This window comes from Bos mutus, chromosome 2 (genome assembly GCF_027580195.1).
Source record: "Bos mutus isolate GX-2022 chromosome 2, NWIPB_WYAK_1.1, whole genome shotgun sequence".
In the NCBI taxonomy this organism is placed as follows: domain Eukaryota; kingdom Metazoa; phylum Chordata; class Mammalia; order Artiodactyla; family Bovidae; genus Bos; species Bos mutus.
This window is the reverse complement of record NC_091618.1, coordinates 81,993,830-82,021,271: the sequence shown is the minus strand read 5'-3', so window position 1 is coordinate 82,021,271 and position 27,442 is coordinate 81,993,830. Positions and strand designations below refer to the sequence as shown.

General features: G+C 36.6%; 1 protein-coding gene across 4 annotated transcripts in view; it reads right to left on the bottom strand.

Moving 5' to 3' along the window:
• Positions 1-27,442, bottom strand: part of KYNU (kynureninase) — a 124,501-nt gene that overhangs the window by 79,861 nt on the left and 17,198 nt on the right. For all 4 annotated transcript variants that reach the window (XR_011468002.1, XM_014478136.2, XM_070389871.1 and 1 more), the window contains exons 3-4: positions 22,345-22,465; positions 9,452-9,534 (exon numbers count right to left, since the gene is read on the bottom strand). Coding sequence is in view for 3 of the 4 variants with exons in the window: in XM_014478136.2 (XP_014333622.2) it covers positions 9,452-9,534; positions 22,345-22,465 (204 nt within the window). In the remaining variant the exon portion in view is untranslated. The remainder of the gene's footprint in view (positions 1-9,451; positions 9,535-22,344; positions 22,466-27,442) is intronic.

The following is a 27,442-nucleotide window of genomic DNA, read 5'->3' as shown; positions in this document are numbered from 1 at the left end:
TGGAACCACTCTGTTTTTCCATGTCCAGTTCTAACTGTTACTTCCTGACCTGCATACAGATTTCTCAAGAGGCAGGCCAGGTGGTCTGGTATTCCCATCTCTTTAAGAATTTTCCACATTTTGTTGTGATCCACACAGTCAAAGCCTTTGGCATAGACAATAAAGCAGAAATAGATGTTTCTCTGGAACTCTTGCTTTTTTGATGACTCGGTGGATGCTGGCAATTTGATCTCTGGTTCCTCTGCCTTTTCTAAATCTAGCTTGAATATCTGGAAATTCATGGTTCACATACTGTTGAAGCCTGGCTTGGAGAATTTTGAGCATTTCTTTACTAGCGTGTGGAGAAGGCAATGGCACCCCACTCCAGTACTTTTGCCTGGAAAATCCCATGGACGGAGGAGCCTGGTAGGCTGCAGTCCACGAGGTCGCTAGAGTCGGACACGACTGAGTGACTTCACTTTCACTTTTCACTTTTAGCATTGGAGAAGGAAATGGCAACCCACTCCAGTGTTCTTGCCTAGAGAATCTCAGGGACGGGGAAGTCTGGCGGGCTGCCGTCTCTGCAGTCGCACAGAGTCGGACACGACTGAAGCGACTTAGCAGTAGCAGTAGCAGTTACTAGCATGTGAGATGAGTGCAATTGTGTGGTAGTTTGATAATTCTTTGGCATTGCCTTTCTTTGGGATTGGAATGAAATCTGACCTTTTCCAGTCCTGTGGCCACTGCTGAGTTTTCCAAAGTTGCTGGCATATTGAGTGAAGCACTTTCACAGCATCATCTTTCAGGATTTGAAATAGCTCAATGGGAATTCCATTACCTCCACTAGTTTTGTTTGCAGTGATGCTCCCTAAGGCCCGCTTGACTTTGCATTCCAGGATGTCTGGCTCTAGGTGAGTGATCACACCACGTGATTATCTGGGTTGTGAAGCTCTATTTTTGTGTAGTTATTCTGTTTTTTTCTTGCCACCTCTTCTTAATATCTTCTCTTTTTTTAATTAATTAATTTTTTAAAAAATTTTATTTTATTTTTAAACTTTACATAATTGTATTAGTTTGGTTCAGGATGGGGAACACATGTATACCTGTGGTGGATTCATTTTGATATTTGGCAAAACTAATATCTTCTGCTTCTGTTAGGTCCATACCATTTCTGTCCTTTATTGAGCCCATCTTTGCATGAAATGTTCCCTTGGTATCTCTAATTTTCTTGAAGAGATCTCTGCTGCTGCTGCTGCTAAGTTGCTTCAGTCGTGTCTGACTCTGTGCGACCCAATGGACGGCAGCCCACCAGGCTCCCCCGTCCCTCGGATTCTCCAGGCAAGAATGCTGGAGTGGGTTGCCATTTCCTTCTCCAATGGATGAAAGTGAAAAGTGAAAGTGAAGTTGATCAGTCGTATGGACTCTTCGCGACCCCATGGACTGCAGCCTACCAGGCTCCTCTGTCCATGGGATTTTCCAGGTAAGAGTACTGGAGTGGGGTGCCATTGCCTTCTCCGAAGAGATCTCTAGTCTTTCCCATTTTATTGATTTCCTCTATTTCTTTGCATTGATCAATGAGGGAGGCTTTCTTATCTCTCCTTGCTATTCTTTGGAACTCTGCATTCAAATGGGTATATCTTTCCTTTTCTCCTTTGCCTTTCAGTTCTCTTCTTTTCACAGCTATTTGTAAGGCCTCCTCAGACAACCATTTTGTCTTTTTGCATTTCTTTATCTTGGGGATGGTCTTGATCACTGCCTGCTATACAATGTTATGAACCTCTGTCCATAGTTCTTCAGGCACTCTATCAGATCTAATCATTTGAACCTATTTGTCACTTCCAGTGTATAATCATATGGGATTTGATTTAGGTCATACCTGAATGGTCTAGTGGTTTTCCCTACTTTCTTCAATTTCAGTCTGAATTTGGCAATAAGGAGTTCATGATCTGAGCCACAGTCGCCTCCCGGTCTTGTTTTTGCTGACTGTAAAGAGCTTCTCCATCTTTGGCTGCAAAGAATATAATCAATCTGATTTCGATGTTGACCATCTGGTGATGTCCATGTGTAGAGTCTTCTCTTGTGTTGTTGGAAGAGGGTGTTTGCTGTGACCAGTGCGTTTGCTTCACAAAACCCTATTGCCTTTGCCCTGCTTCTTTCTGTACTCCAAGGACAAATTTGCTTGTTACCATATAATATTCAGTATTTGTCTTTATCTGTATGACTTATTTCATTAAGTATAATATGTCCTAGGTCCATGCACACCCTGCAGAAGGCATTATTCCATTATTCTTTATGACTGAATAATATTCCATTACCTAGTGGCTCAAATGGTAAAATATCCACCTGCAATACAGGAGACCAGGGTTTGATCCCTGAGTTAGGAAGATCCCCTAGAGAAGGGAATGGACATTCCAGTATTCTTGCCTGAAAAATTCCATAGACAGAGGATCCTTGCCAGTTATAGTCCACGTGGTCACAAAGAGTTGGACATGGCTGAGCAACTAACACTAATATTTTGCTTTTCTTTATTCATCTGACTATAATTTATAAAAATTACAAATGAAAGTACTACATTATTGGAGGCCAAGGATTTCTTAAAAAACTTCCTGAAATCTTATCAGGATTTGAAAGAGTCTTTACTTTAGAAGATGGGCTTCCCTGATAGCTGAGTTGGTAAATAATCTGCCTGCATTTCAGGAGACCCCTGGGTCTGGAAGATCTGCTAGAGAAGGGATAGGCTACCCTCTCCAGTTTTCCTTGACTTCCCTTGTGGCTTAGCTGGTAAAGAATCTGCCTGCAATGCATGAGACCTGGGTTCTATACCTGGATTGGGAAGAGTCCCTGGAGAAGGGAAAAGCTATCCACTTCAGTATTCTGGCCTAGAGAATTCCATGGAATGTATAGTCCACAGGGTCACAAAGAGTTGGATACAACCGAGCAACTTTCATTTTCACTTTACTTTAGAAGATCATGTACAAGTCACTGCAGTAAGTGTAAAAATTTGAATTATTTCATCTAAGATATGTGTGAGACAGGGTTCTCATTTGAAGAGTGAGAACTGCTTGTTTATTTATTGAACACAATTTTTTGCTCTACCAGAAGGTGAAACTTATATGCAAGCACTACCTTCTTCTATCCATACCTAGCACACTAATGTCCATTGAGCCCTTATTATGTGCCAACACTTCTAGTGTGACTTATATTATCTTCACAGTAATCCAATAAGGTATCTACTTTATTTTCCACTTTTATCAATGAGGAAACTAATGTGCAAGCAGATGAACTAACTTGTCACAGATAGGAAGTAGGAGACAAAAATCTTTCTCTCTCAGAAAAATAAATAAATAAAATCTTTGTTCAAGATAACATTTGCCAAGTGTTGTCCATGTTATCTGCTCTCTGTACGTCAAATATAGGAAGCCCATGTTCATTACTAATATCCTTCTGTATCTTTCTCATCCTCATTTAATTTCAAATGTTTTGCAAAATAAGAATGACAGGGTCCCTAGCTGCTTAGTGTTTGATAAGAAGGTTCTCATAACTGCCATGCCACGTTCTGTATATTTTATTAAGCAGATGCAAATGTTGTTTTGTTCTAAGGTTTGCAGTTAAGCTAATATGAGAGCTTTCCACTCCATTTTACAAGTAGCAAATTCCTGGGGTCCTTAGTGGTGTCTCGAGTGTGCTTGATGATTCATGGCTATTTGGAGAGAGCTCCCAGGGATATTACCTCTCAGAGGGTCAACCTCAAGTTTCATAAAGCAAATTTATGTTCATATTACAATAGTTTTATAAGCCAAAATGAATGTATCTAGTCCTCTGTAATGTTTATGTACCCAGGGAGAAGTAGGCTTAATAATAATATTAATAATATTCCTCAGCAATTCTATTTCTAGCATCCTGATAATGTGACATTAATTATAAGGGAAAGTTATTCCATGTTTTGCAGTTCTACCTTTAGAGACTTTTGTGTCTTTGAAATACCATACAAAGGCATGTAATATGTATGTGATAAGCTTCATTTGTTTTTATATATATGAAAAGTGAAATATGTATATGTTTGATAACATATATATAAATGTTTTATTAAAAGTTTTTCATCCCTTATGAAATGGGAATTATTTTCTCTATGAGTAAATAGGATTGCTCATTACCTCTTTCTCCTCTCTATTCACTCTATCAGTTTGTACCCATAATAATTTTTATTATCCTCCTGTTTCTTCTTTTTCAGAAGTATTATGACAAAATAAAGGCTGTGGTTTTAAGAACCTGGAAGATTCAATCGTAGTCCAAAACTTATAGCTTGTCTGTTTGCTCCTGACTCATTTCGACATCCCACAAGTAGCAAAAATCAATTTGACTTTTGCTCTTGTCTTCTGTAGTTACCATATAATTTAATTTTTTTAAAATTTATATAATATCTACCTCCAAAGAGGATATTAGGTGTCTTGCATTTAAGGTGAGAAAGAATGATTTTTAAAAATTACAACAAAGTACAATATATGCTCATGGGAAACAAATTAGAAGCTATTAAATGGTTCTGGTACTTCATTCTATCATATTTTCTCAGAACGTACTAGTAACCAAGGCAAAAAGGAAACCTGGGATTTTCAGCAAAAAAGACAAACATGAACACATACACAAATACCTTATAAAAGAATCAGTTCCTACTAAGGCAAACAAAGTAAACTCATTCATTTTTAAACTTAAATTAAGAACCATTTATTTGATGGTAATATAAAATTGTAATATATACAATTTTAAAAGTAAATAAATTGGGGGATAGGTATTAGCTACTGAAAAAAAATTTTAAAAACGAGCTTTTAAAATCATGCTCATAGTCCTCTTTTGCAGCTACTGTCAACAACAACAACAAAAAAGGTAGAATTATTTCTCCCGATAAAACATACATTGTAGAGAACAAAATAGACATTTAATAAAATAGTCATTAAAATAAAGAAGCTACTTTAGATTTAATGATGCACTGATAATATTTCCAGTTAAATATGATAATTTAATTGTCATATTAAGGCTTAAAACTTTGAGAAATATATATATATATATATAATAAATAGTACATACACTGTTTACTGAGTTCCATATAAAATTAAGTTTATCCCATATATGTCACATGCCTTTGTGTGGTATTTCAAAGACACACAAAAATCCCTAAAACTAGAACTGATAATTATTGTTTAAAACATTTTTAATAAGTTCAATTTTGTTACTTATCTAAGTAATCTAAATACTTATTCTTTTTTTAATAATCTTATTAACAATAATGAGAGGTGGGCTGGTTTGAAATTTCATTGATCTTTGTGACATATACATATTTGCTGGGCAACAAAATGCATGCTCATTTAATAAGTTGCAGTGGAGCTATAAAGTTTTAAATGGTGAAAGGAAATCTTTTTGCAAGTTTTATGGGTTTTATAAATCTCACTAAATAATTGCCTTACCACTTCCCTGGCCTAACACCCTAACTCCTCTTTAGAGCATGATAAATATTAATCACAAAATAATAGAATTAGAATGCAATTTATGTTCTGAATGCAAATCTAGCAAAGAAAAAACAGTCCACATCTAAGGAAAATATAAATGCTCAGGTGAAATTAGTTCAGGATTTTTTGAGTATTTTTTTTTTTTTAGATTTACATGTTAGGCATTTGAATGAATATAATTGGCTTCAAAGAAATGAACACAGATTAAAAGCATTATCAGACAACTAGGCAAAACACTTATAAATGCTATCCAGGATTGTTCAGGTGAGAATCCTCTCCATAACACTATACACATACGTATACATATCCTCTGGGTTATGCTGGCAGTCTGATCAAGTGCTCTGTGCTCCCAAGATCCTGACTGGTTTGGAAGGAGACGCTAAGCTTTCACCTTTAGCCACCCTGGTTAAAATGTCCTGACTTTGGGTTTGAGTCCCAAGCATCCAGAGCTCTGTAGATTCACCCTGGGGCTTCTTGTGCGAGTCCTGCACTCAGACCCTACATACTCATGCTGGCTCCATGCACTACTCCTCAAATACTGTGCTTCCAGCTTCCAAGTACTTCTTTCTTCAGCAAATACTATATTTCTGATCAATAAAGATTTCTTTTTAATTTTTAAGTGTTGCTATATGCTTGTTAATCTAATTTTTTTTCTATTTTTCTGTGTTTAGAACAGAAGGGAACATTTCAGTTTGTACTTAACCTCTTATTTTAAACTAGAAACTGATATTCTGATCCTGTAATATAACTACATAAAAGAGGTAGAAATGTGTATACTGTAGTGATTATTCAAAAATAAATAGCAGCAAACAGAGTTTGCTTTTGCTTGCAACCTTTTTATCTAGGTGCTTATTTATTTATTTATGTTAACTTTTTTAATAGAACAGGTTACATATTCATATAGTTCCTAAACTAAGAACTTATTTTCCTTAAAAGTCTAGCAGTTTGGGCTATGTTAAGAATGAGTGTGTTCTATGCTCATTCATGCTTAACACAGTTGATATATAGACCTGGATGTCTGTTTCTTTTTCCAAGTTAGGCAGGTTTTCAGGTATTATCACTTCTAATTCATAGTCAACTGAATATTTAAACTTGGGGGGTGGCTCTGAGCCCAGACTGAGCCATCTAGAGTCATCTGGTTCTCGATCGTGTTGAGGCTTTTTGGGAAGCCAGAAACTTTAGGCAGCTTTAAAGAAAGCTGAGCACCGAAGAATTGATGCTTTTGAACTGTGGTGTTGGAGAAGACTCTTGAGAATCCCTTGGACTGCAGGGACATCCAACCAGTCCATCCTAAAGGAAATCAGTCCTGGGTGTTCATTGGAAGGACTGATGCTGAATCTGAAACTCCAATACTTTGGCCACCTGATACGAAGAGCTGATTCATTTGAAAAGACCTTGATGCTAGGAAAGATTGAAGGTGGGAGGAAAAGGGGACGACAGAGGATGAGATGGTTTGATGGCATCACTGACTCAATGGACACGAGTTTGAGTAAACTCCGGGAGTTGGTGATGGACAGGGAAGCCTGGCGTGCTGCAGTCCATTGGGTCCCAAAGAGTTGGACACGCTTGAATGACTGAACTGAACTGAACTGAAAATGCAAAGTCATTTCCTGTGGATCTATTTTTGGGGGTCTATTTGGGACAGAAGACTGTCCTTATGCTGGGATGAGTCCCAGAAATACATAAGAAGAAGTTAGAAACATAGCGTTCCTAAATTATTTGTGGTCTGTTTACAAACTATATTAACATAAATTGTTTTGACTATGATAATTTTGAATCTCTCCTTGCTAAACACGGAACGAAAGCTAAAGCTTTCTTCCCTGTCTTGCTGTCAGTACAGAGGGTGTGAATGGTGGCTGAGGATTGAGGAAGCTTCACCTGATAGATGTGGGTGCTAGTCTCTTGTCAAATGTGTCCATAAGCTTCCTTCTCGCAGGCAACACCCCAACCAAGCATCTAAAGCAAGATATGCTGCTTTCTTCCTCTTCTCCCTACATGGGGTTACCGGCAAAGCTAATATGACCACTACTTAGAAAGAGTAATGACTTCTGCAAATACAAGGGTGTTCTTTCTCCCAGTCTCTCCTGTTTCCTTCCTTTAGAAATCCTCTGCCCTAGACAACATGCCCGCAACATGCCCAGAGGGTCTCTGCTTACCCTTCTCCTGTGGTCTGGTGATACCTCCACCTTGAATGTGAACTGCTATTCTTATTACCCTACTAAAGAAGAGCCAACTGGCATGTTGTCAGAAGGCACTATTTAAAATGTGAATCATTACAGAACAAATGAATACTGTGTATAGGACATTTAAAAAAGAGACATTTTTCCTTTTATAATTTTTGTATTTCTACTTGTGGCCTTTTCTTCCCACCTACAGAAGTCTCATTAACATTTCCTGTAAAGCATATTTAGTGGTGCTGAATTCTTCTAGCATTTGCTTATTTGTGAAATGCCTTCACTCTCTTTCAAATTTGAATGATAGTCATGCCAAGCAGGGTATTCTTGGTTGTAGGCTTTTTTTATTTTCACCACTTTAAATATATCATGCCACTCCCTTCTGGCCTGCAGAGTCTCTGCTGGAAAGTCAGCTACTGTTTTTTTTGGAGTTCTCTTATGTATAATAAATTGCTTTTCCCTCGCTGCTTTTTTAAGATTTTCTCTTTATTTTGTTGACTTTTTAATTACAAATATGTTTTGGTGTGGACCTCTGTGGGCTGAGCTTATTTGGGACCCTCTGTGATTCCTGGACCTGGATGTCTGTTTCCTTTCTCAGGTTAGGGAGGTTTTCAGGAATCATCACTTGTAATAACTTCTCTGCCCCTTTCTTCTCCTTCTGGGACCCTTATAATGTGAATGTTAGTATACTTGATATTGTCCCAGATATCTCTTAAACTGTCCCTCTTTTTCAATTCTTTATTCTGCTTTTCTGCTTAGCTGGAGTAATTTTTACTACTCTGTTTTCCAGTTCACTGATACATTCCTCTGTATCATCTACTCTATTGTTGATTCCTTCTAGTTTATTTCAGTTGTTTCCTTTGGCTCCATTTGGTTCTTCTTTATATTTTCTAACTCTTTGTTTAACTCCTCATTATTTTCACCCATTTTCCTGAATTAATTGAGCATCTTTATAATCATTACTTTGCATTTTTTATTGAGTAGATTATTTATTAACACTTCACTTAGTTCTTTGCAGTTTCCTGCCGTTCTTTGGAAAATATTCCTCTGTCTCCTCACTTTGTTTAATTCTCTGTGGTTATTTGTATATTTTAGGGAAGATTTTTATTTTCCTGATCTTAAAGAAGTGTCTTTATATAGGAGATACTATGGGATAGATATGTGTGTGTATATGTATATATGTATACACACACATATATATATATAGTTTAATACCTTAAATTTCATATAAGACTTCTTTAAGCAATGCTGAATAATCTACCCTATTAAACAAATAATTTTTTTCAATATGATAACACATTTACCATTTAAAACTATATTGAATAGCTTTACCAACAGTATATAGAACTCACTTTAGGAAATACATCATAGACTGAAAATACAGCATCAATATTATTTTCAACAGCACTCAGCCTAATTTTAAAAGATCATCACAGATTAAGTTGAAATGACCCTAAACATATTGGTGTTTTAGGCCTTTAGCATGTGAAGGTTAATGTTTATTTTACCGTATAATAAACTCTTAGAAAATTAATTGAAGTTCATTTCTATGAAATTTCCTTAATTATAAGTGCAGATGTTTTTCATTGATGAGTAAATAATAGCCTTAGAATATATAAGAAAAAAAAAAACTTTAGCAATCGAGTCTTAGTTAAAAGCACATTTACTCTTTAGTATTATAGATTAAAATAAAAAATCAGGATGTTCTTCAATAAAACGTTTGTCTAATAACCTATGTGTATAACCAAATGATTATGTCTTTATGAGTTTTTTGGAAAAAATTTACTTTGTACTTACCCACAATGTCAGCCATAAGTCCTGAAATAGTCTCATCTCCTATAATCCAAGGACGTTTCCCTACACTGTGACCATAGGCTCCCCTGAAATTGAAAAGGGATATAACAATCTTAGTTTTGGTGTGCATCTATGTGTATAGTGTGTATCTCTGTGTGTCTGTGTCAGTGTGTGTGTGAGTTTTCAAATATCAACATTAGTGACTGAACATTTCTAAGTGAGTCTTTGTAATGTTTTAATAAAAAGCATGCTTTTTTAAAAACCAAAAGTAATATTTGAGAACTCTGCTTTTTAACTTGTAATTTTAAAATATTTCTTTGTTTTCTTTTGTTGGGGAGTATAGGGGGAGTTGACCATATAATATTTCATTATCTTTCTTTATTTTGGAGTCTAAGATATTATTTTTTCTCTTTTGAAAATTTTAAGGCTATTTGAATATCTTACCTGTATACCATTCCATGTAATTGTATCTATACTACAACATTTTACAGCTACCTGAGGCTAGATATTAAAATGATTATTAATTGCATTTTAAAATATAATTATAATCTATGAATTAAATATAAGTATATAAAATGTGACTATACTCATGATGACTTTTTAAGTTAATAGTGAAACTTGGCAATAATCAGAGACAATACTATATCTTCATCTGCTTGTGTGCTCAGTCCTGTCTTATTCTTTGTGACTCTACAGAGAGTAGCCAACCAGGCTCCTCTATCCATGGGATTATCCCAGCAAGAATACTGGAATGAATTGCAATTTCCTCCTACAGGGAACCTTCCCGACCCTGGGATCACTCCTGTGTTCCCTGAATTGACAGGTGAATTCTTTACCACACTGAGCCACCTGGGAATCCCATATTTTCTAGCAATTTCATCTATCACATTCTAGCTCAATTTTGTTATTCTAGTAAGTATCTCAGTAGGCATAATGGAAAAAATGCTAAATACATAAGATAATGTCAATCCTCAAGTCCTTTCTATCAAATAAGGAAGGCAAATACATTTGAAAAATAGGAGAAGAAATCAAGAAGAGAGTGACTGTGTGCTGTTACAAACTTGTATATTAGAAAGTTCTGGAATAGACTGTTCTTAATTCTTTTGGGATCCAAAGACTATGTAAACTTGGAAGAAAGGAATAAGCATGTGCTCTATGTATAGTGTTAACTGTGATGAATATATATTCTGGAATTAAATAAGCTGGTAGTGGTGAGCTGGAAAACCTTCTCTTAGAGGTGAAAAGTAGTAGAATACGCCATCCTGAAACATCATTGTGGTACATTCATCATATTGTGCTATAGGCACTTGAAGAAACAGAAAATCCAAGAAGAGGCTTTCTCTGAACTTTGCTATCTGCCTAAAGACAGATCCTTCAGAAGAAATTTAGTTATCATAAATCTTCCCAAGAGTTTCATCAACTAAAGAAGATTGACTCTTGGCACGGTGGGTGCATGGCAATTGCTCAGCTGTGTCCACTGTAGCCTACCAGGCTCCTCTGTCCCTGGAATTTGTCAGGTAAGAATACCTGGGTGGGTTGCCATTTCCTTCTCCAGGGAATTTTCCCAACCCAGGGGTCAAACCCAGGTCTCCTGCACTGCAGACAGACACATTACCATCTGAGCTACCTGGGAAGCCTCTTAGCAAGGAGAGATTACAAGCAACACCACCCCCAGATAAACTTCAGAACTATTCCTCCTATCTATTCTTCAAGGATCCATCCATCTTTCACAGAAGTCCTTAACTATCCCCCAAGAGGCCTGCATCTTTCTTCCTCTTTAGCTATTAAATGAGATTTAAGCTTGAATTCTCAGCCACCTTCAGGAGTCACTCATTTTTCCCTGAATATTCCCTATGTATCCTTTAGGTATTCATGTTAATAAATTGTGTTAATAAGCAAAATTCTTTTTTTATCTTGTTAACCTCTCTTTTATTACAGGGCTATCAGTTAAAACCTCAGAAGGCCAAAGGATTGTTTCTCCTCTACAGAGCAGTGGGGAAACTGGAAAGGAGGATCCCTTGCTGATTTCTGTGGTATGAATACCGCCCATCAATGAAAATCCTGAATGTTTAACATTTGACTCCATCACCTGGGATGGGCCAGTTCCAGGTCAATACTACGTACGAGGCTACATTTATTAGAGGCTTATAGTACTTAATTTCCCACTTTTATAACAGTAAATGGGTTATAATATGTACCTTAAAGGCTTTGTATGAAAAATAAATAAGATACCATGTGAAAGATCTTGGTACATGGTACCCCTTTTTTGAGTTGTCTTTCCTAATGCAAATCTAATGTTAAAACTCACTTGATCAGCATGTGAGGGCTTCCCTGGTAGCTCAGAAGGTATCTGCCAGCAATGTGGGAGACCGAGGAGACCCGAATTCAATCCCTGGGTTGGAGATCGATCCCTTGGAGACGAAATAGCACACACTTCAGTATGCCTGGAGAATTCCATGGACAGAGGGGCCTGGCACCGGGCTACAGTCCATGGGATTGCAAGGAGTCAGACAGGACTGAGCGACTAACACTGCACTACACATCAGCATGTGGTGTAAAACACAGTTTTTAAACTAATACTTCAGTTACCATATAAAGTGAGATGAAGGAAGAAGACTTTGAGAATAAGCAGACTATAAGAACTAAGGAGGAAGAGAAAGAGAATTGTTCGTGAGTATTATTCATATTATTGTTAGATAGCCTGCAGCTTGCCTCTTTCTTGACTTCCAATATAAATGCTAAAGACAAAAGTCTTTATCATTAAATAGTAGTTAAAGGCAGATACTTGGATCCTTTTTTATTTTAATCACATAGAGCTCCATGGCCTTGCTGATAGCACAATACATCTTATTGCATTTAGGCAGTAAAATTCTATGTTCTGCCTCAGAGAATTTATATCTCAGAATATTATGCCACCTACTTCTCACCCTTGTAGACACCATGGTAATAATCTTTAAGGATCCGTTTCTTCCTGCAATGCTTTTGGCATCTTCCTTCCTTTAAGATGTCACACACAGAATCAACTTCTTCATTTTGCCAGTCTACTAGCCTAGGGTAGTGAAATGTATTTAGGAAGTGTTACCCAAATAAACTTAAAGTGGCCTGTCATTAGAAAGAGCCGATGTGGATCACAGTGCAGTTATAAACATACATATTCAATTGAAGAGAAAGCTTATGTTGTTTTCATTCTAAACTGCTTAAAGCAGTTGCAGTGTAGGTGCAATCTTCTTTTACTAATGCTGTGAGGAAAAGAGAGCATAGGACAGAGTTCACTCACTACCATTGCATCAATCATTGCTGTGAGTCGGCTGAGATGTCTGCAGAGCAGTATTTGCTCATGAAATTAGATTTCAGGATATAAAATCTAATTAGGAAGTTAATAGAAATGTGGATCCTCTTTGAAATAGGGCTGCGCTTTAACCATCCTACAGAATGAAAAGTGCCCCTGCTTTTAAAAGCTCCCCCCAGTAAGCAAATAAATAAGGCTTCAAAGAGTCTCCCTTAATGATATCACAACTTTTTTCTGTGACCCAGTTGATGATTAGCCAACAGAGATGTCAGGAAAAGCTCTGTAACATGTCATACCATGTACTTTTTTATTCATACTGGAGGCAGAATATGCCACACTAAAACTTGCCGCTTGGGCATAAGGATTATTATGTGCTGGAGGTACTTGAAAAAGAGCAAATGCAAGGGGAGGATATCTCTGAACTCGCCTTATCTGTGTGAAGACAGATCCTCCAAAAGAACTCACTTGTCATTAATTCCCTCTTTGGAAGTTTCATCAACAAAGGAAGATTGACTCAGGTCACAAGAGAGGAGATGAAGTCAGCACCACAGCCAGATAGACCTTGTCACAAACTACCACACTTCCCATCTATTCTTCTAACAGCCTATTCATCCTTCCTAACATTCATTTACTTTTCTCAGAGTGACCTGTATAGCTCCTCCTTAGCCCCTATTAAGACAACATATAAGCTTTCAAATCTCATTGCTTTTTTTTGGATAATCATTTCTTTTTTTCCTGTGGTGTCCTCATGCATGTAATATTAAAAAGTAATAAAATTTTATGCCTTTTCTTCTGTTAATCTGCCTGTTACTTTATTTCCTAGGCCCAGTAATGGACCTGTGGAGTAGGGGGCAAGTCTTTCCTCCTCTACAATACACCTTTATATTTTTTAAAGAAAGAACCCTTAAACTGAACGAGACTGCAGGTCTGCAGAAACATGTGTATCCCTGTACTTCACCAGCACCCTTTCTGCACACATATTACCATGTAAGCTAAGTCACTGCAAACCAGGCAGCTTGTTCCTACTGTGTAATTCAGTGTGCTATTTTTCTTTTTAAGTAATTCTACCTAAAATGTATCAGTGTTTATAAGAATCCCTATAAAGACAAAACTGTGGCAACATTTTGCTCCTATAAAAAAAGAAAGACATTTATTTATCTAGCAAATGGGATAACCCAGAAGACCAATAATATAGTGATTACTACCTAGGGACACAACATACATCCTTCAACTTACAATGTGCTCTTTAGGACTGATATAGCTGAATTTTACCACTATGATTACTTACTCATTCTCCTTTAATTGATCTGGGTCATTAGTAAATATTTAATTTTAAATATTCCCCCAAATTAAGTTTATTGCCTATCCATCTTAGCAGACCCACAATGAACAAGCATATGATATTGTTGCTTCTTATTGTTGTTATATCTTCTTGCTGATAACTAATTATTATATATCAAAGAGTGAAATTACACTAAAAGTTTTCTATTTCAGAAAATTAAAATAATCTAAATATTATTATTTCATCAAATAATTTATTCTCCAAATAAAGTGTTATTAACCTACTTTAGAAATCATATACAGTTGAAAATGAATTTGGAAAATACTAATAGGCATTTAAAAAATACAGAGGTAAGCATTTTAATTTCATAGTCTTGCTTGAATCACTTGAAGTTTTAGAAGAAATCAATTGAGTCCTAAAATATTTCTAAGTGTGCCTGTATTCTTGACTTTTCTTTAGTGTAAAGTAATCAAATATGGCAGTCACGTGAATTATAAGATTGAGCTGCATGATGACCAGTGATGGTTTATTTTATAGATAAGTAGGTAATATGTCTACAATAGTCCGTGAAAGATGATGACTTAGAAGATAAAAAACATAAGCCAAATGTCATTTCCTATGTTATAGGTCATGGATGCCCAGAGATTTGATATCAATATCCCAGGGCAATATTTCACTCAAATTTCTCAGTTACTGTTAAGATTATAAATTTTTAATATTATTTTCCTCTGTTAAGCAAATAATTTTAAGGTACATTATTTAGTGACTGTGTAGCTCTCTTTGACTCAGTTCTCAAAATCTCTCACTGGTCAGGAATGGGGGTGGGCACTGTCTTGGTTTGGGTATCTGCTGAGAAGTAGGGCAGAATTAGGGTTGGAGGAGATGAAGAAGAACAGATAATCAGATAATACTCATTACAATAACGAGTGGCTCTGGGTCCAGAGGCAAACCAAACATATGCAGGGGAAATTTAGTAAAAAACAAAGGCAATAGTTAGAAAGGCAAGTGAAGGAAACAACGGGCCACCAGAGTGGCAGGAAGATTACTTTAAAAGCATGTTTGACCTAAGAAAGAAATCCTAAGAAAGAAACATTGTCCAGACTTAAGGAAAGCCTCCTGAAAAAACCACCACCACTGACCCACCATCAGAGAAAAATGGCCCTTAGCACTAGGAGTTACACATTTACTTTCCCTCAGTCTTTCTCTTGGGGAGCTCCCAAGCAGGAAAGATTTGCTGGTTATTATCAAGTTGGAAAAGCCCAGTAGAGCAGACCATACTTTCCTACTGAAGCCTAAAACTGCCCACTTTTTGTTAAATTGGTTTTAATCCCTTACTCTGGCTGATAAGTGAACCACTGTAGTGTGTTTCGGTACCCATGTAAAATAAAGTTTACTCCTGCTAATCTGTGTGTGTGTGTGTGTGTGTGTGTGTGTGTATGTTCTGCATGATGTACAACTCTTTGTGTAGCCTGCCAGGCTCTTCTCTCCATGGGATTCTCCAGGCAAGAATACTGGAGTTGGTTATCATTTTCTACTTCAGGGATCATCCTGACCCAGGGATTGAACTGGCAGGCAGATTCTTTACCACTAGTACCACCTAGAAAGCTAATCTATCTGTTGTCAATTAATCCTCAGGCCCCCAACCACTGGAAGGTAAGTTGATAGAGGAAAATTTTCCTTCCAACACAACATTAGCTGAAAAGGCTAGAGTGGAGTTTTAAGCTAAATATTTAGGAGTCAATATAAAATGAATAATGCAATAAATGAAATTAAAAACACTCTGGAGGCAACAAATAGTAGAATAACAGAGGCAGAAGATAGGATTAGTGAATTAGAAGATAGAATGGTAGAAATAAATGAATCAGAGAGGATAAAAGAAAAATGAATTAAAAGAAACGAGGACAATCTCAGAGACCTCCAGGACAATATTAAACACTACAACATTCGAATCATAGGGGTCCCAGAAGCAGAAGACAGAAAGAAAGACCATGAGAAAATACTTGAGGAGATAATAGTTGAAAACTTCCCTAAAATGGGGAAGGAAATAATCACCCAAGTCCAAGAAACCCAGAGAGTCCCAAACAGGATAAACCCAAGGCGAAACACCCCAAGACACATATTAATCAAATTAACAAAGACCAAACACAAAGAACAAATATTAAAAGCAGCAAGGGAAAAACAACAAATAACACACAAGGGAATTCCCATTAGGATAACAGCTGATCTTTCAATAGAAACTCTTCAAGCCAGGAGGGAATGGCAAGACATACTTAAAGTGATGAAAGAAAATAACCTACAGCCCAGATTATTGTACCCAGCAAGGATCTCATTCAAATATGAAGGAGAAATCAAAAGCTTCTCAGACAAGCAAAAGCTGAGAGAATTCAGCACCACCAAACCAGCTCTCCAACAAATACTAAAGGATATTCTCTAGACAGGAAACACAAAAATAGTGTATAAACTTGAACTCAAAACAATAAAGTAAATGGCAACGGGATCATACTTATCAGTAATTACCTTAAATGTAAATGGGTTGAATGCCCCAACCAAAAGACAAAGACTGGCTGAATGGATACAAAAACAAGACCCCTACATATGTTGTCTACAAGAGACGCATCTCAAAACAGGGGACACATACAGACTGAAAGTGAAGGGCTGGAAAAAGATTTTCCATGCAAATAGGGACCAAAAGAAAGCAGGTGTAGCAATACTTATATCAGATAAAATAGACTTTAAAACAAAGTCTGTGAAAAGAGACAAAGATGGTCACTACATAATGATCAAAGGATCAATCCAAGAAGAAGATATAACAATTATAAATATATATGCACCCAACACGGAAGCGCCGCAATATGTAAGACAAATGCTAACAAGTATGAAAGGAGAAATTAACAATAACACAGTAATAGTGGGAGACTTTAATACCCCACTCACACCTATGGATAGATCAACTAAACAGAAAATTAACAAGGAAACACAAACGTTAAACGATACAATAGACCAGTTAGACCTAATTGATATCTATAGGACATTTCATCCCAAAACAATGAATTTCACCTTTTTCTCAAGTGCACATGGAACCTTCTCCAGGATAGATCACATCCTGGGCCATAAATCTAGCTTTGGTAAATTCAAAAAAATAGAAATCATTCCAAGCATCTTTTCTGACCACAGTGCAGTAAGATTAGATCTCAATTACAGGAGACAAACTATTAAAAATTCCAACATATGGAGGCTGAACAACACCCTGCTGAATAACCAACAAATCACAGAAGAAATCAAAAAAGAAATCAAAATTTACATAGAAACTAATGAAAATGAAAACACAACAACTCAAAACCTGTGGGACACTTTAAAAGCAGTCCTAAGGGGAAAGTTCATAGCAATACAGGCATGCCTCAAGAAACAAGAAAAAAGTCAAATAAATAACCTAACCCTACACCTAAAGCAACTAGAAAAGGAAGAAATGAAGAACCCCAGGGTTAGTAGAAGGAAAGAAATCTTAAAAATTAGGGCAGAAATAAATGCAAAAGAAACAAAAGAGACCATAGCAAAAATAAACAAAGCCAAAAGCTGGTTCTTTGAAAGGATAAATAAAATTGACAAACCATTAGCCAGACTCATCAAGAAACAAAGGAGAAAAATCAAATCAATAAAATCAGAAATGAAAATGGAGAGATCACAACAGACAACACAGAAATACAAAGGATCATAAGAGACTACTATCAATAATTATATGCCAATAAAATGGACAACGTGGAAGAAATGGACAAATTCTTAGAAAAGTACAACTTTCCAAAACTGGACCAGGAAGAAATAGAAAATCTTAACAGACCCATCACAAGCACGGAAATTGAAACTGTAATCAAAAATCTTCCAGCAAACAAAAGCCCAGGTCCAGACGGCTTCACAGCTGAATTCTACCAAAAATTTAGAGAAGAGCTAACACCTATCCTGCTCAAACTCTTCCAGAAAATTGCAGAGGAAGGTAAACTTCCAAACTCATTCTATGAGGCCACCATCACCCTAATACCAAAACCTGACAAAGATGCCACAAAAAAGAAAACTATAGGCCAATATCACTGATGAACATAGATGCAAAAATCCTTAACAAAATTCTAGCAAGCAGAATCCAACAACACATTAAAAAGATCATACACCATGACCAAGTGGGCTTTATCCCAGGGATGCAAGGATTCTTCAATATCCGCAAATCAATCAATGTTATACACCACATTAACAAATTGAAAAACAAAAACCATATGATTATCTCAATAGATGCAGAGAAAGCCTTTGACAAAATTCAACATCCATTTATGATAAAAACTCTCCAGAAAGCAGGAATAGAAGGAACATACCTCAACATAATAAAAGCTATATATGACAAACCCACAGCAAACATTATCCTCAATGGTGAAAAATTGAAAGCATTTCCTCTAAAGTCAGGAACAAGACAAGGGTGCCCCCTTTCACCATTACTGTTCAACATAGTTTTGGAAGTTTTGGCCACAGCAATCAGAGCAGAAAAAGAAATAAAAGGAATCCAAATTGGAAAAGAAGAAGTAAAACTCTCACTGTTTGCAGATGACATGATCCTTTACATAGAAAACCCTAAAGACTCCACCAGAAAATTACTAGAACTAATCAATGATTATAGCAAAGTTGCAGGATATAAAATCAACACACAGAAATCCCTTGCATTCCTATACACTAATAATGAGAAAACTGAAAGAGAAATTAAGGAAACAATTCCATTCACCATTGCAACGGAAAGAATAAAATACTTAGGAATATATCTACCTAAAGAAACTAAAGACCTATATATAGAAAACTATAAAACACTGGTGAAAGAAATCAAAGAGGACACTAATAGATGGAGAAATATACCATGTTCATGGATTGGAAGAATCAATATAGTGAAAATGAGTATACTACCCAAAGCAATTTATAGATTCAATGCAATCCCTAAAAAGCTACCAACGGTATTCTTCACAGAGCTAGAACAAATAATTTCACAGTTTGTATGGAAATACAAAAAACCTCGAATAGCCAAAGCGATCTTGAGAAAGAAGAATGGAACTGGAGGAATCAACCTACCTGACTTTAGGCTCTACTACAAAGCCACAGTTATCAAGACAGTATGGTACTGGCACAAAGACAGAAATATTGATCAATGGAACAAAATAGAAAGCCCAGAGGTAAATCCACGCACATATGGACACCTTATCTTTGACAAAGGAGGCAAGAATATACAATGGATTAAAGACAATCTCTTTAACAAGTGGTGCTGGGAAAGCTGGTCAACCACTTGTAAAAGAATGAAACTAGAACACTTTCTAACACCATACACAAAAATAAACTCAAAATGGATTAAAGATCTCAACGTAAGACCAGAAACTATAAAACTCCTAGAGGAGAACATAGGCAAAACACTCTCCGACATACATCACAACAGGATCCTCTATGATCCACCTCCCAGAATATTGGAAATAAAAGCAAAAATAAACAAATGGGACCTAATTAAACTTAAAAGCTTCTGCACAACAAAGGAAACAATTAGCAAGGTGAAAAGGCAGCCTTCAGAATGGGAGAAAATAATAGCAAATGAAGCAACTGACAAACAACTAATCTCAAAAATATACAAGCAACTCCTACAGCTCAACTCCAGAAAAATAAATGACCCAATCAAAAAATGGGCCAAAGAACTAAATAGACATTTCTCCAAAGAAGACATACAGATGGCTAACAAACACATGAAAAGATGCTCAACATCACTCATTATCAGAGAAATGCAAATCAAAACCACTATGAGGTACCATTTCACGCCAGTCAGAATGGCTGCGATCCAAAAGTCTACAAGCAATAAATGCTGGAGAGGGTGTGGAGAAAAGGGAACTCTCTTACACTGTTGGTGGGAATGCAATCTAGTACAGCCACTATGGAGAACAGTGTGGAGATTCCTTAAAAAACTGGAAATAGAACTGCCTTATGATCCAGCAATTCCACTGCTGGGCATACACACTGAGGAAACCAGAAAGGAAAGAGACACGTGTACCCCAATGTTGATCGCAGCACTGTTTATAATAGCCAGGACATGGAAGCAACCTAGATGCCCATCAGCAGATGAATGGATAAGAAAGCAGTGGTACATATACACAATGGAGTATTACTCAACCATTAAAAAGAATACATTTGAATCAGTTCTAATGAGGTGGGTGAAACTGGAACCTATTATACAGAGTGAAGTAAGCCAGAAAGAAAAACACCAATACAGTATACTAACGCATATATATGGAATTTAGAAAGATGGTAACAATAACCCTGTGTACGAGACAGCAAAAGAGACAGTGATGTATAGAACAGTCTTATGGACTCTGTGGGAGAGGGAGAGGGTGGGAAGATTTGGGAGAATGGCATTGAAACATGTATAATATCATGTATGAAACGAGTTGCCAGTCCAGATTCGATGCACGGTACTGGATGCTTGGGGCTGGTGCACTGGGACGACCCAGAAGGGAGGGTAGGGGAGGGAGGAGGGAGGAGGGTTCAGGATGGGGAACACGGGTATACCTGTGGCGGATTCATTTCGATATTTGGCAAAACTAATACAATATTGTAAAGTTTAAAAATAAAATCAAATTAAAAAAAAAAAAAGAAAGAAAGCTATGGTACATATACACAATGGAGTATTACTCAACCATTAAAAAGAATACATTTGAATCAGTTCTAATGAGGTGGATGAAACTGGAGCCTATTATACAGAGTGAAGTAAGTCAGAAAGAAAAACACCAATACAGTATACTAAGGCATATATATGGAATTTAGAAAGATGGTAACAATAACCCTGTATACGAGACAGCAAAAGAGACACTGATGTATAGAACAGTCTTTTGGACTCTGTGGGAGAGGGAGAGGGTGGGATGATTTGTGAGAATGGCATTGAAACATGTGTAATATCATATATGAAACAAGTCACCAGTCCAGATTCAATGCACAATACTGGATGCTTGGGGTTGGTGCACTGGGATGACCCAGAGGGATGGTATGGGGAGGGAGGACGGAGGAGGATTCAGGATAGGGAACACACGTATAACTGTGGAGGATTCATTTTGATATATGGTAAAACCAATACAATATTGTAAAGTTAAAAAAATTAAAAAAAAAAAAAGAGCAAAAAAAAATAAAATACTTATATTATTTTTAATATTCAAATAATATAAGTATTTAAATAGTTAAGATATTTAAAAAAAATCCAGTTTTAGCTGTCAGTAATTATTAGGGAAGGATAAGAAGTACATAAGATTAAGTTATTTTCCTTAAGGGATTTATAATATAGCTAAAAATATGAAACTAATGTAAGTAGATATCTCCAAACTACCTATTGTAGAGCGGTGATTACTATTACACTAGATATTCCACAAGGGGTAATGAGTTGTTGAGAAGGTTGATATTTAAGAGATGAGAACTGAGGTAAGTAGAGAGTATGGAGAGTTTCATAAGTAGAAGAGTAAAAGCAGAACAGAAAAATGGAGAAAAACATGAATCCTGATGTAAGATTCCTACACAATTAGAGTGAACCTGCTAAACTAAGCCCCAGTGGAGCATCTACTCAATGAAAGTTATAGTTGCTTAATCGTGTCCAGCTCTTATGCAACCCCATGGACTGTAACCCGTGAGGCTCCTCTGGCCATGGGATTCCCCAGGCAGGAATACTGGAATAAGTTGCCATGCCCTTCTCCAGGGAATCTTCCCAATCCAGGAGTTGAACTAGGGTCTCCTGCATTGCAGGCATAGGCATGAATCTTTACCATCTGAGCCAACAAGGATATGCATCTGCTCAATAATCAAGTTCAGTTTGGTGAGGGAAGTACCGTCTGTTTCACTCAACCTCTTGTCCTGCCTCAACAATTTTTATTTTCTTATTTATAAAAATTGGTGTACTAGAGTTTAGCCAAGAACTAACCATGAAAACACTAAACTGAATCCTAAATATTAACTCCTTTGTTGGTAATTTAAAAAAATAAAATAATTGCTTATGACATAGATGTGCCAATTCAGAAGAGGAGCTTAATTTTTAAAATATTTTAAAAGCTTTACTATTGATTCTACCACTAATTTGCCATATGACCTTATTTACTGATCCTCAGTTATTTTGTCCATAAAATGAGAATATTTTATCATTCATTGAACACAATCCCTCTGGTTCCTCTCTGCTCTAATATTCTAAGATTCTGCTTTACATCTTTTCAAATATTAGACAGTCTAGAGTGATTTTTACAATTCTTGTATGAGATGTTGATTGTTAGCTTTTGAAATAATACTTACATTTTGGCCCATTTATCTAGTTCCTCTTCCAGGTATGTTTTAACCATTTTTGGTTGAAGGCCAAGAGAATTTCCCGAGAAATAGATAGCTTCTTCATCCTTATTCACTAAAGATAAATCAACTGAAATAGAAGAAAATGAAAAAAAAAATACTATTCAATTAATTAACATTATTCCATTTGGCATTGTTTATCCACTACAAACAATTAATGTACTTAACTCCAAGAAGGATGAGAAATATCTTACAATTCCTTCCAAGTATAGCATCAGGTTCTCTTAAAAATAATATTTTACATTTATATTTTAACATATAATTTAAATATTTAGATGCTTCTGTTTAGATATGTCATATGTATTATGCTCCACAAAGAAATCTAGATGAACAAGTACTTCCAATAATAAATAGCCAATAGAAAAAAGTTAAAATAAGAATTTCTACAGAAATTATATCAGCCTATCTAGTTATAGCAGAAGGTTATCAGAATTTGACAAGTAATGATACTCTGCATTAACTGGTGTTGCAGCATATAGACACAATCTAAATGATTATCGATATATCTGAAGTGGATATAATAAATGTGTACATTTTTATTCTCTCTCTATGCATACATGTTTAGGCAAAGGCTCTTTTCTTTATTTACTTCTTATTCAAATAAATGAAAGCTACACTAATTTTTAATTCTACCTTGGTTGCAATAAATGTAATTTCAGCAGTAAATCAATCCATATGGTTAAAATATTTCCTAGAAATGCACAAGTTTATAATTGTGTTCTTGTAAGTTTTATCTTAATTCTATTGAAAAAAAAATTAAACTTCTGCCAAAATTTTATTGGAATAATTTTGTTGTATTCTTGTCTTTATTTAGATTACTTAAACTTTTGCTGACTTTTTTTTTTTTTAACTTTACAATATTGTATTAGTTTTGCCAAATATCAAAATGAATCCACCACAGGTATACCTGTGTTCCCCATCCTGAACCCTCCTCCCTCCTCCCTCCCCATACCCTCCCTCTGGGTCATCCCAGTGCACCAGCCCCAAGCATCCAGTATCGTGCATCGAAAAAGGCCACCATTTAATTCAACCTGACAGCCTTTATAGATACTATCTTTGTTTTTCATTGGCATCTCTTAAGTCTGACTCTTTCTCAAATTGGAACCAGTCCATTGTTCCATGTCAGTTCTAACTGTTGCTTCTTGACCTGAATACAGATTTCTCATGAGGCAGGTAAGGTGGTTTGGTATTCCCATCTGTTGAAGAATATTCCAGTTTGTTGTGATCCACACAGTCAAAGGCTTTAGCATAGTGAAGGAAGCAGATGTTTTTTTCTGGAATTGTCTTGCTTTTTGGAAGATCCAACAGATGTTGGCAATTTGATCTCTCATTCCTCTGCCTTTTTTGAATCCAGTTTGAACATCTGGAAGTTCTCAGTTCATATCCTATTGAAGCCTAGCTTGGAGAATTGAACATTACTTTGCTAGTGTGTGAGATGAGTGCAGTTGTGCTGTAGTTTGAGCATTCTTTGGCATTGCCTTTCTTTGGGATTAGAATGAAAACTGACCTTTTCCAGTTCTGTAGCCACTGCTGAGTTTCCAAATTTGCTGGCATCTTGAGTGCAGCACTTTCACAGTATCATCTTGTAGGAATTGAAATACCTCAACTGGAATTCCATCACCTCCACCAGCTTTGTTCATAGTGATGCTGCCTAAGGCCCACTTGACTTCTTACTCCAGGATGTCTGATTCTAGGTGAGTGATCACACCGTTATGGTTATCTGGGTCATTAAGATCTTTTTTGTATAGTTCTTCTGTGTATTCTTGTCACCTTTTCTTAGTTTTTTCTGCTTCTGTTAGGTCCATAAGTTTTCTGTCTTTTATTGTACCCATCTTTGCATGAAATGTTCCCTTGGTATTTCTAATTTTCTTGAAGAGATCTTTAGCTTTTCCCATTCTATGGTTTTCCTCTATTTCTTTGCATTGATCACTTAGGAAGGCTTTCTTATTGCTCCTTGATATTCTTTGAAACTCTGCATTCAGATGGATATAGCTTTCTTTTTCTCCTTTCCTTTTTGCTTCTCTTTTTTTCTCAGCTATTTGTAAGGCCTACATTTTTGCATTTCTTTTTTTTGGTCAAGAAGCAACAGTTAGAACCAGACATGGAACAACAGACTGGTCCAAATTGGGGAAGAGTATGTCAAGGCTGCATATAGTCATCCTGCTTATTTAGCTTATATGCAGAATATATCATGTGAAAGGTCCAACTGAATGAAGCATAACCTGGAATCCAGATTTCTGGGAGAAATATCAAAACCTCAGCTATGCAGATGACACTATCTTTATGGCAGAAAGTGAACAGGAACTAAAAAGCCTCTTGATGAAAGTGAAAGAGGAGAGTGAAAAAGCTGGCTTAAAACTAGACATTAAGAAAACTAAGATCATAGCATCTGGTCCCATCACTTCATGGCAAAAGATGGGGTAACCATGAAAACAGTGACAGACTTTATTTTCTTGGGCTCCAAAATCACTGCACATGTTGACTGCTGCCATGAAATTAAAAGACACTTGCTACCTGGAAGAAAAGCTCTGACAAACCTAGATAGAATATTAAAAAGCAGAGATTTTACTTTGCCAACAAAGTTCCACATAGTCAAAGCTGTAGTTTTTCCTATAGTAATGTATGGATATGAGAGCTGAACCATAAAGACAGCTGGGCACTGAAGAATTGATGCTTTTGAACTGTGGTGTTGGAGAAGACTCTTGAGTGTCCCTTGGATTGCAAGGAGATCAAACCAGTTAATCCTAAAGGAAATCTGTCCTGAGTATTCATTGGAAGGACTGATGCTGAAGCTGAATCTCCAATCCTTTGGCCACCTGAGGCAAAGAGCTGACTCTCTGAAAAAAGACCTTGATGCTGGAAAAGTTGAGGGCAGGAGAGAAGAGGGCCAGAGGATGAGCTGGTTTGATGGCATTATCAACTCAACGGACATGAGTTTGAACAAGCTCCAGGAGTTGCTGATGGACAGGGAAGCCTGGCATGCTGCAGTCCATGGGGTTGCAAAGAGTCAGACACGACTGAGTGATTGAACTGAACTGAAGTCTGTCCCAATAAACAGATGTAAATATTGTTCATACATTTAAATTGGATTAATCTAACAGTTCTTTGTCAATCTAGAGAACAAATTTTGAACGATTTTATTCAGAATTCAGAAGTTTCAGTCAGTGCACCATGGCTTAGATTTCAACTGAGCATTCTAAAAGTAGTTTAAAGACTAAACATGTTCTGTGTGTGTCAGCCTTATCAACAACCCAGAAAGAGGAGGGAACCACCCAGATATCTGCTCCCATGTTTTGTTTTTGTTTTTGTCTTGTTTTTTCTTAGTGGTGCTTTTATAGACAACTAAGTATTGGGTTTGGCATAGTCAATAAAGCAGAAGTAGATGTTTTTCTGGAACTCTTGCTTTTTCGATGATCCAATGGATGTTGGCAATTTGATCTCTGGTTCCTCTGCCTTTTCTGAATCTAGCTTGAACATCTGGAAGTTCACGGTTCACTTACTATCGGATCCTGGCATGGAGAATTTTGTGAGATGAATGCAATGTGTGGTAGTTTGACCAGCCTCCTGAGAAATCTATATACAAATTAAGAAGCAACAGTTAGAACTGGACATGGAGCAACAGACTGGTTCCAAACTGGGAAAGGAGCATGTCAAGGCTGTATATTGTCACCCTGCTTATTTAACTTATATACAGAGTACATCATGAGAAATGCTGGACTGGATGAAGCACAAGCTGGAATCAAGATTGCCGGGAGAAATATCAATAACTTCGGATCTGCAGATGACATCACACTTATTGCAGAAAGCAAAGAAGAAATAAAGAGCCTCTTGATAAAAGTGAAAGAGATGGTGAAAAACTTGGCTTAAAATTCAACGTTCAGAAAACTAAGATCATGGCATCTGGTCTCATCACTTCATGGTGAACAGATGGGGAAACAATGGAAACAGTGACAGAGGGCTCCTAAATCACTGCAGATGGTGACTGCAGCCATGGAATTAAAAGACACTTGCTGCTTGGAAGAAAAGTTGTGACCAACCTAGACAGCATATTAAAAAGCAGAGACATTACTTTGCCAACAAAGGTCCATTTAGTCAAAGCTATGGTTTTTGCAGTAGTCATGTATGGATGTGAGAGTTGGACTATAAAGAAAGCTAAGCACTGAAGAATTGATGCTTTTGAATTGTGGTGTTGGAAAAGACTCTTGAGAGTCCCTTGGACTGCAAAGAGATCCAACCAGTCCATCCTAAAGGAAATCAGTCCTGAATAATCACTGGAAAAACTGATGCTGAAGCTGAAACTCCAGTCTTTTGGCCACCTGATGTGAAGAACTGACTCATTGGAAAAGACCCTCATGATTCAAAAGACTGAAGGCAGGAGGAAACGGGGATGACAGAGGATGAGATGGTTAGATGACATCACTGACTCAAAGCACATGAGTTTAAGTAAACTCTGGGGGTTCTTGATGGACAGGGAGGTCTGGCGTATTGCAGTCCATGGGGTCACAAAAAGACAGACACCACTGAGTGACTGAACTGAACTGAACTGAAATATTGGGTTACTGTTATTTAGAAAATCATTTTTAAAATGTGTTCTTATGAAAGAAATGCAGAATTGTAAAGTATTTTGTCACATGTCTTCCAAAAGTGGGTTCCCCATTTTCTTTATTTTCCTTTTACTTGGTTGCATATTTTTTAAGTCTTAAAGCACATCTAACGACATCATAAGAGCATTCCATTGGCATTAGGTAAAGAAGTACAATAGAGTATCAAGAAAGTACCTTTTATAATAAGAATGATGAGATAACATTCTACTCTCCAGCTCAATCCCATCAGATCTTTACAACATCAAAGACCTATAGACCTTTAAGCTGTGGGGGCCTCGGCTTCTCTTGTGCCAGAAGAATGATAAGAAAATTTGGTATTGAAATTTGGTGCTCTTGGCTGTCATGGGGTTCTGTACTAATTTCTAGAAACATACAACTTGCCAAAATTGAATTAAGAAGAAATAGACAACTTGAACAGACCAATCATTATTAGATAAAATGAG